The sequence below is a fragment of the Coffea arabica genome, chromosome 6c, assembly GCF_036785885.1.
Source record: "Coffea arabica cultivar ET-39 chromosome 6c, Coffea Arabica ET-39 HiFi, whole genome shotgun sequence".
NCBI classification, from domain to species: Eukaryota; Viridiplantae; Streptophyta; class Magnoliopsida; order Gentianales; family Rubiaceae; genus Coffea; species Coffea arabica.
In genome coordinates this window covers 61595259-61605854 of record NC_092320.1, presented here as the reverse complement: position 1 = coordinate 61605854, position 10596 = coordinate 61595259, and the positions used below count along the sequence as shown (strand labels likewise).

The window sequence follows — 10596 nt, the reverse complement described above, 5'->3', positions numbered from 1 at the left end:
TCACAAATTTCAAAGAATTTTCCGGGAATAATTGCATTCAAACAAGGTTAGAATATGATCAGTCGTGTTTTATTAGTTCTCCGAATCAATACCATTCGGGTAATTCGTCTCATTTTAATGTGCATGGTTTATTGTCAAGAACGACTTTTGTGCATGTGTTGGCAGAATTGCATTTAATTGAGATTCAGATTTTTTCGTAGGGCATAATTTCTGAAATGGATCAAAAGAAGGGGAAAAAAAGAAAAAAAAATGAAAGACACGTATTCGTGATCAGTGACATCTAAATAACTACCCTTACAAGAACTTATTATGGGTGTTGAAAATGATAGGAAGGATCACAAAATTCGAATAATCCAACCTGGTTTTGTGCGATTTACAAAAGAAAATTCTGATAGAGAAATCTCCACTATTTTTTTTTTCTCAAATTACAAAAAAAAAAAAAGGCACTTTAGCAGAACAAAATTGAAATTATGCACAGTACTTTTTGGCAAAAGCCCAAGGGTATGGGTTTGTACTGTTTCTTGGGGATTCCCTGTAGTCTCTCCAGTCATCAATCACCCTCTGAAGGTCATGGATTTTGTTACGTATACCATAACAGCAATTTGCATGCATTGTGCAAACTACATTCAGATCCTTACTTGGCTGACAAAATCCACTAAAGTACTCTGTGTCCAAGAACCTCATCTTTAATCCAATCTCACTGATAAAAGGATTTTTTTTTAGCCTGTTGAACACATCTTGCTCATTCTTACCAGGATATGTATCTTTTGACCAGTACCAGAAGTTGTAAAACTGGAGAGTTTTGTTGTTTGACCTTACATATATGAAACCTGCGTTGGATTTGTTATTTGGGTCGGTAGAGTTGAATCTATATTCGTCACTAGCAATTTGGAAATCTGCATCCTCATAAAATCGTGGAAATGGATTTCGCAACCAAAGTATATCAGAATCCTGAAAGGCATAACCAACCAAAAACAAATGAAAATGTCATGTAAGTTATAAGCAAAAGTATTTCACAGTTTGGGAAAGTATAATTTAGGATAAATCACATTATTATTCTATGATTTGAAAAGTTATAGATAAAATGCAGTATGAAAGTGACAGAATCTTATTTCGTAATGGAGTTACCTAAAATATCAATATAGCGCTGTTTAAATACTAAAATGACTATATGGTGTTGTAAATATATAAGTTTAGAGCATTTGCTAATTTAGTCCCTTGATTTAACTCTTTTTTTACATGACCTTCTTATAGTTTTGAAAATTATTCATAAAATCCCAATGCTTAATAAACAATTTCCATCTTGATATGAGGGTATTCTTAATATTTCAACTGATTCTATTACAGAGAATAATTTCCACCATTTTGACATTTTATGTATAGCTTTTGAAACAATATGGGAGTTACATGAAAAAGCACTAAATTACAAGGGACTAAAGAGTAATTTTCCCAAAAATTAGGTAGGAAACATTATATTGCCAATCTAAACTTCAATCCCCTCGAAATTTTATCAGGAGAGATCAGCTCAAAACTTTAAATGCATAAGTCGAAATCTAATGAATGGGACATATTAACCAACTTTCACTTGTGATCCAATCTGGGGTTTTTTTTTTTAATTTTTGAAATTTTAACACTGATTACTTTTCTCCTTATATGAAAGCCTTGTTGGCATATTTTGAACCGTTCAAATAACCTAAAAAATTGTTTAGCGGATCGTATGTAACACAATTATGGAAGAAAAGATTACCGTGAAAATGAAGTTGTATCCTAGCTCAAGAATGGTTCGCATAAAATCAAGTCTTCTCCACATCATCTTCAAGTACTGTTCGCTCATGAAATGGGCCTCACCGGAAAAGTTTACCCCTTCTGTAGTAAGTGCATAACAATGTTGGTGCACCTCCAAGCAACGAGAGTATGCCTTTTGGTCCATGGCCACAATTACCAAATGATTCAGAAGGGATATGGTCTGGTCGCCAATTCTAAATCCCTCAAGGAAGAGATCTATCAAAGAACCTGGAGATGTCCATGCTGCATTTGCTGCTGTGAAGATAACAGTTTTGTCCACTGTGGCTGCCTTGCATAATACTCTCTCCAACTTGGTTTTTTCACTGTCTTTGTCAACCTTCATTGGTAATAGAGTAAGAGAAAAATTTTCAAAGTTTCAGACAGTGTTTGGGGAAACATCTGAAAATATAGAAATGGTTTGTCTGATGAATGCCTGATGCGAAATATTGTTGCTTTTTGTCGAAAATTGAAATTCTATTGGAGAACTATCAGAATGGAATGGAGGCAGTCAAAGTGAATTTGCATTGAAATAGTTTGTTGGATGTACATTAGGTATAGTAAGGAAGCCTGATGAGCACTTTGTACTTGTTAGAAAGATTCATAGGATAACTGAGTGTAATGAGTGTTTTTGAAAAAAGCAACTTAATTATACATAAGCACACACGCACGCGCACACACATATATGCATGTCTATGCATACATGTATTATGTCCATCTACAGGAACATGCCCTAATTACCACAAAAAGGGAAAGAAAATGAGGAATATTACAAAATTTTTTGTGGTGTTTCTTTTAATTAATTTTTTACTCGTAAGTAATAATACTCCTACCTAAGAGTTTAACTTTATAGATTCCTATTTTTTAGTGCAGAATATTTAAGATTAGTTTGGAATTTCAAAATTGTTCTTAATATCATTTGAAAATGTTGATGTCAGTTTTTATTGTATTAGCATAGGAACACGTGCTTTGCACGTTAGACGAATTTTTTTGTCTTATCCATTCATACGAATCTCGTTGTGGAAGTTTGAAGTATTATGTAAGTCTCAATCTTCTCCTTCAACAAAATATATAAAACACTTTTGCAGGACTTTTACGGACCTAATCGATTACCACTCTTAGGAGAAATTCTAGAAAAAAAAAATAGCCAAGTAAATTAGAATGAAAGAAGATAGCCACTTATGTCTAAACTCTCCTAAAGCTAACAAAGATTTCATAAAAATTTAACCGGCCAAAGAACTACTTTTTTTTTTGGCTAGGTAATTTGTATCATATGATGAATTTTTGACAACCAAACACTCAAGTCAAAAGGTTTATCCAGAAAAAATAAGAAGGATAAGAATTTTACGTGAGGAAAAAGATCGGAGTTGGTATTGTTTAACCTAGTTAACATCGGTGTCATACTGAATGTTTGCATTGTTCCGCACTTGGAAATAAAAAACTCACCTGGGGATTTGGTGAAGATCGATTTGCACTGCAGGAGTGATCACCAGAGGTAGTAGATGAAGAGGAGGAAACATTTTTTGCTTGTCCAAAACTGAAAGATTGGGATGCAAAAGAGTACTCTTTGGAGTCTCGAGAAGTGGGCAATGAGGGAGAATTAGGGTAACCTGAGCGGTATAGAACGATAAATACATCAGCTGCAATGACTAACGCAGTCATCCAAATGATAACTTTGTTAAGATTCAGGGAGTGGTGGAGGTGGCGGCTCAGTCCCTCCATTGGCTTCTCATCATCTCTTTTGCTTGTTTGTCCACCTTCTAAATCCATCATCCCAAATTCTAATATCTCCTCCACAGAACTAGGATCAGTGAGACTGCAAAGATGCTTCTCTATAAATGAAGATACAAGCTAACCTAGTTTCAATACCACATGTATTACTTGGGTTGGGGCCAATTTTGCCTATGTAATCCTATTTGGGATTTTTTTCGAAGCACAGATTTCGCTGAAGGGACTGAATATAAAACCCTCGAATTATTGTTTGACATTAAGAAGTTTTGAGATTTGTGATGAACATGGGCATTAGAATCTCCTCAACCCACGGGACCAAATCCCAAGATTTAAAATGCAAAAATAAATTCCAAGTCAAAATTTTCTTCTATTTCAGAGTCTAAAATGCATGGTTTGTAGATTGAATATATGTTAGGCCTGACCCTTGAGAGACCTTAAGGTATAATAAAGTAAACATAGTAAAGCTTCTGACAAGAAGATTTATAAACGTTATACAATACTTATCATTAGTAACCAAAAGCATTGTCAAGTCCCACATATGGCAAAATTTAAATGCTTTGTTGCACCAATTTCAAGAGTTTTTCCGGGAATCATTTGCATTCCAACAGCTGTAGAACATGATTATAAGTGTAGTTTGTCGAATCAATGCCAAAATGGGGCAATTTTTCTCATTTTAATGTGCCTGTTTTGTTGTCAAGAAAGACTTTTGTGCATGTGTCGACAGCATCGTATTTAGTTGAGATTCAGATTTCTGCGTACCAGAGATTTTATAAACAACAACTTGATGCTATAAAAACTCTTTTAAGATGTTCCACAATGGGATTTTCTGTGAGAGTGTGAAAGTTTTGATCTTGACTAATACCATTGACATTTGGATATAAATTACGTTGTTTCACAAACAAAGATTTAGATATCGAACTTAAAGCAACTACACTTTTAATTAAGCACTTACGAGTGTTATATGTCATTTTAGGTGGATTTGGCTTGTCTTTAGATATTGATCCGATTCAGATCAAACAGAATTTGGCTCCATTTCTAGACATTGAAAGTAACTGGATTCCATCTATTTGACTTAACTGTTTGGGTAAAACGAATGGAAGCTAAAGAGTAGCGTAAGAAAAATGGATGCAAGGTAATTAATTCTAGAAAAGTAATTTTTAGGGAATATTTGGAAAAAGGTAATAGGAAGATTTGAAACTTATAAGTAGGATGTAGCTTTTGAGAAAGACAGCAAGAAATTCCAATCTTCTTTGGAATTCATGGAAGAAATTAAAAGTGAAAAAAAGATGATTATATGTAATTTATTTAACATATCAAGTCGTGCTTAGAAGTCGTCATATGCATTCAATGGGTAAACGTGATAAAAAAAAAAAAAAAAATTCGCATCTCCAACTCTCAGTGTCTCTTTACTTCTCTCTCCATGTACATATATTTGGCCAGGGAGTCTCATTCAGCAATATTTCCCTCCTTTCACTCTTTTTGTCTTCTCTTCTCTCCATTTGAAACCTCAAGCAAGATAAATTTCTTTTTTCTCTTCTTTTGTATATATTATATAAATGAAGAAAGGTGGGCTTAAACTTAACGAATAGATGAAATAATTATTGCATCAATGAGCAGTTGTATGAACCACTTCTGGAGTTATATCCTTGGCTAGAGCTCATTTATCCTTCATTTAAATTTAATTTGCCTTAGTTTAAGTATTTTTTATATTTGTGTTGATTATTTATTTTTAATTTTAATTTTTCAAACTCCCCCCAATTAATTTTCACTTGAAAAGAAACAAATTTTTTCCCTAATCCCTGTGGAGACGATTCTACTTGCCATTATACTCATTTATATCTTGTCATAAGTAGGATTTTATTATTACACAAGCCCAACACCTGTCATTTATTAATAAGGCATCTATCATTTTTCTCTTTTTTCTTTTCCTTTTTTTATTGGCGAATGGCCACATGACTTGCACATGATCCGTTTTGCTAGCAAGTTGTGGAAATCCATCAAATTGTCCTACTTTGATAAAAATTCAGCACTTTGAGGGCCAAATTTGTTTTGGCGAAAAGGTTAGGAACTAGTTTTGTCCCTTTCCTGAACAGTTAGACCAAAATTGCATTTTTCCATTTAAAGCACTTAGTTATAAAGATAGGTTTCCTTGCACAAATTCACTTGCAGAAAAGTAATTTCCATTACTTTAGTTGTCTTGAAAGCAAGAAGATGGAGAAAATATCGCCTTCCAAAGTTGCACGATCATTAGTTGAGCAGAATATATTGATTTTAGGGAAGACAATCATGGAAGGGAAAGGAAATATTTGAATCTTACAAAAATAAAATCTCCTTCAAGAATAGAGTCATTATCTTGACGAGATGAGGAGGAAATCTTTGCATGTCCAGAACTGAAATATTGGGATGGAGAAGAGTTTTTTGTGCCTTGAGAAGTGGCCAATGAGAAATTAATATGGTAAGTTGAGCCAACAAAAACCAAGGATAGATTAGCAGCTATCGCTAACAACATCATCCAAATCATAACTTTTCCGAGATTTATAGAAGTGGTGATATTGGTGGCACAGGTAGTGGTAACCATCATCTCAATTGCAAGTATTTTCACCTTATAAGACAATCATCGCAAATGCTAATGGCTTCTAGCGAAATTAGGATCAGTTCCAGCTACTGACTCTATGTAGAGATGAAGATAAAAGCCAATCTAGTCTCAATATTTCCTTCATGCTACGTGTACTAGGTTGCATATGTTGTAGGTTACATGAACCTACAAATAACCCTCAAAATATGTACCTTAAAAATATAAAGGTTCGTCTGTTTAGTACTCCAAGGGCACCAAGTAAGTTAAGAGACTTGAAGTCATTATTGAAGGAGCTAAATAGAAAGCATTATAGTAATATATCTTTAAGGGTGGCACATAAAGAAGGAACAATTATGTAGTTTACAGACCCTCATGCAATCCTCTGAGAATAGGCAAGTGGTGCAGGAGGAGAAACAGTTGAAGATTGAATATATTGAGCTGTTAAAGTTTCCTTGATGATTTTGCAATGCTGACGATAGAAAAAAAATTGATCAGGGTATTTATAAAAGAAGAAAAAGATTACAAATACACAAATTCTGTAAATATAAATATCTACTTTTATACTTTAAATTAGCAATCCTAATTTACCACTGCTCAAGTGTCGTTTCCACAATATCGAGGCATTGTCCAAGAGTTTGGTTTTGTTTGATTCCTTGGCAATGTCATGTATCTTTTCCAGTCATCAATCACCATATTAAGGTCATGAATTTTACTGTCTAGACTAGTACAACAATTTGCATGCATTGTGAAAACAACATCAAGATCCTTACTTTGCTCACAAAATCCTCCAAAGTAAGTTGTGTCCAAGAATTTGATCTTCAGCCCAATCTTGTCAATAAATGGATCAAATTTGATCTTATTAAGCACATGTTGATCATGGCTCCATGGATAAGTATCTTTTGAGTCGTACCAAAACTTGTAAAATTGGATTGTAGCGTTGCTTGATTTAGCATAGGTAAAACCTGCATTTGGTGAGTTGTTCAAGTCAGTCGAGTTGTAACGAAATTGATCACATGCAATTTGGAAATCTGCATCCTCATAAAATTGTTGAAATGGATCTCGAAACCACACTATATCAGCATCCTGAAAACAAAATAAGAAAAAACAAAGAATCATATAAACCACAAATTATTGTAGCTAGTAACATATATATGGAGAAGGTTTTACATGGTTTTGTAAAATCAATCCCATGTGAATTAATGCAAAGGAGATTACCGTGAAAATGAAACTGTACCCCTTCTTAAGGACAGTATGAAGGAAACCAATCCTGCTCCACATCATCTTCAAATACTCTGCGCTCATAAAATCCACCTTGCTGGAGAAATCGACCCCTTCAGTTCTTAGTGCATAGCAATGAGAATGCAACTCCAAGCAACGATTCTGAGCCTCTTGGTCAAATGCTACTACTATTAAATGATTCAGTAGGACTTGTGTTTGATTCCCAACCCTAAAGCTCTCAAGAAAGAGGTCGAAGATTGAATTAGGCATCATCCATGCTGAATTTACTGTTGTTATGATGACAGTTTTGTTGACCATGGCAGCCTCTCTTAGTACTCTCTCCAACTTGGTTTCTTCATTTTGTTGGTTAGCCTTCATATGTAACACAATAAGGCATGATTATAAGAATGATATAAGCTGGCATTGAGAACAAGTGTTATGAGCAAACTGGAAAATGTTATTTAGTCTGTTGTATTTCGTATTCTATCCAATAAGTAATTGTTGGAGTTCAAAGGGACAATAAAAAAAATTTTAAAATAGGGTGTTCATAAAGGATATATGACCATTTAATAGATGTTGGGATAGAAAATGGTATAGAAACTGGAACAGAAGATCCTTTGTTAATGCCACAATTTGAATGAAATGCCAAAATCATCCTTCCAAGTCCTAATGCAATATGCATTTAGAAATGGGTAGTTTTATCATTTTCAACAAGAATTGCTGTAGAAATGAAAGTTCAACTGTGGCAATATCATTTGCCATCAGGAAAATTTAAAGCGAACACGATACTTGAGACAAAGATTGAATCGATAATTCTCCTATTAATACCACTTTGCACTGTCGAAATAGAGGTGTTTTCATATATCGCATTTGAATATTACTTTGCGACTCTCTCAAAAAAAAATTTTGTGACTAGAACATGGCTCATTGGGCCTAGTAAAAGAAAGGCCTAGCTTACCTTGTAGCGTGGTAGACGTGAGTATGGGCATAAAAGTTGGCCCGAGTAAAATCACTGTTATTAGCCGATCTAGGTTCAACCTGAATAAGGCCCGACCTAACCTTACCGATAAAGAGTAAAATCACTAGCCCAACCAAGCAATTTATTTTGAGGTTGGCTGGGCTTCGAATAGCCCAGCCGGCTGTTTGAATCTTTTTTTTTTTAAAGCAAATTGAAGCCTAATATACTAAGCATGGTGGTATCAACCGTTAAAAATACATTTGTTTCCTTAGAATCCGGTTCGTTGTCTCCAAAAGTCTAGCCACAACCATAAAGAAATTTGATATAGGAATGGAGATATACTTATATAAACATAACAACAAAAGGTGAATCCCAATGCTATTGGGTATGTTTGGATCGATAAATTTTTATTAAAAAAAAAAATCTTTTCGTTGCATTTTAAACGCGTTGTCTGATTACCATTTTTATTTATACAACTGCTTTGTAATTTCATGTATATCAAATCACAAAAAAAAAAATGCATTAGAGTATTATTTTCAAATAATCTTCCGTCCAAACAAATCAGATTATTATCATTATTATTATTATTTTCTTAACTTAGCAAAAAAAATTACATGTAAGATTGAGATCCAAAGGATTAGAAACTCTAAATTTTAACCCTCCTTATCTCTTCTCCGCTTATTAAATTCCATCCTTACCTCACTAAAAATAATTTTAAAAATAGATTGCATAGACAAATAGGAGGACCATCTGAGAACAGGCAAACCAATCAAACTCTAAAAAGACACACACACACACATATATATATATATATATCTTAGAATTCTAAACTCCAAACGAAGTAAACCACGTCGCTACCAATTTTACAAAAAGCAAAATGCATCTATAGAATTGAATCAACGAGCGGACCACAGGCTGAATTGGGGACCCCAGTTTCTGGAATAATTGAATATCCTATGTGTCTCTATCAACACCTGTCCATCATGCTACAGTGCCTCTTAACTCCTTCATAATTAACATGCCTCTAAAAATCCCAATACCATTTCTGCCTCTTCGTCCAGTTTGCTCATAACAATTGTTTTAAACACCTTACAACTTAAAATTAATAATTATTGTCACATTACATCTTGATTTATTTATGTTACTGCAAAGTGAATGAATAGATCGATAATTTGTTTGTACCCTGTACATATATCTGTTTTGAAAGTTAATTTTGGTATTCTTGAAACATTATTGAGAGTACTAAAAAGGTTTAGAGTGAACTTAACAGTTACTAATTAATCATAATATGTTTAACAACAAAAATATATGTTTCCAAAACAGCAAAAAAAAATGGTGGCCGGTCAAAATATTTTTATGTCATCAACACAAAGAATAATAAAGAAACACCAACTTGGTTGGAAAAAAGAGAAGATTAGCTAAAAAAATAAAAATAATAAACTTACTGGGAATGATAGGTTCCCTTGTTCAGAGTCAGCTGGAGAAGACTGAACTTGTGGCACAGATTCGGTTGGAGGAGATAAACTTGCCCTCCTGAGTTCAGGCTGAGCACTGTCAAGAGATGAAGAAGATGAAGGCCCTTCTGCATGTATATTTGAGGAGAATATTTTTGCCTGTCTGAAACTAGAATCTTGAGATGGAAAAGACTCTTGGGAGTATTGAGAAGTGGCTAAAAAAAGATAATTCTGGTAAGCTGAGTGATAAAGGAGAAGACATGATAGATCAACTGCAATGACTAAAAGAAATATCCAAATGATACTTTTAGGAGACTGATTCGTAAGGTGGTGGTGGTGGAGATGGTGGGCAGGGGGTGATTCTGGCGACTTCTCGTGATCTTTTCTACCTCTCTTTGCACCTGCAAAACCCATCATCCAAAGACTACAATGGCTGCTTGGCTTAAGAAGATATTTTGTAGTTTGTACAAAGAATTTGAAACTTCAAAGTTCCGTCATTTGCTTTTCTTTACATGTACATTCCTTAATTTCACCCGGAAGGAAAAAAAATCTTAGTCAATAGTTTAAGAATAAATCTTATGTACACTGACAATGATGTATATATTATCATAGTTACATATACGATATATATGTAAAATTTAAGTTTCAAATTTAAATTCAGATTAATTCTTTCAAATAAACTACAGCTTTATTTTTAATAAATGTTCTAGGTGCTCACTAATATACCTAAGGGATTAATATGGATGAGAAACAATCTACTTAACGAATGCATTAATTATTTCATATTTTGGAAAGCTATTTTTAAGTGATAGATTCACATGCTAAATGACATATCTAACCTTTTTTCTAAAAATAAATCTAGTCAACCAAGCACATAC

At 33.8% G+C, this 10596-nt stretch overlaps 2 protein-coding genes across 3 annotated transcripts; both read right to left on the bottom strand.

The window, feature by feature from the left end:
• Positions 1-274: 274 nt before the first annotated feature.
• Positions 275-3643, bottom strand: LOC113693432 (uncharacterized protein At4g15970-like). The gene is made up of 3 exons (XM_027211974.2): positions 3229-3643; positions 1748-2122; positions 275-951 (listed from the first exon to the last, which is right to left on the bottom strand). Exons 1-3 carry the CDS (start codon positions 3553-3555, stop codon positions 469-471), a joined length of 1185 nt encoding a protein of 394 aa, XP_027067775.2. The 5' UTR covers positions 3556-3643; the 3' UTR covers positions 275-468.
• Positions 3644-6566: 2923 nt separating this feature from the next.
• Positions 6567-10215, bottom strand: LOC113692402 (uncharacterized protein At4g15970-like). 2 transcript variants are annotated; one of them, XM_027210814.2, is made up of 4 exons: positions 10024-10215; positions 9710-9933; positions 7304-7678; positions 6567-7171 (listed from the first exon to the last, which is right to left on the bottom strand). In XM_027210814.2, exons 1-4 carry the CDS (start codon positions 10133-10135, stop codon positions 6683-6685), a joined length of 1200 nt encoding a protein of 399 aa, XP_027066615.1. In that variant the 5' UTR covers positions 10136-10215; the 3' UTR covers positions 6567-6682. The 2 variants fall into 2 exon arrangements, with proteins under 2 accessions (XP_027066615.1, XP_027066614.1); XM_027210813.2 differs by having other exon boundaries at positions 9710-10215.
• Between the last annotated feature and the right edge of the window lie 381 nt (positions 10216-10596).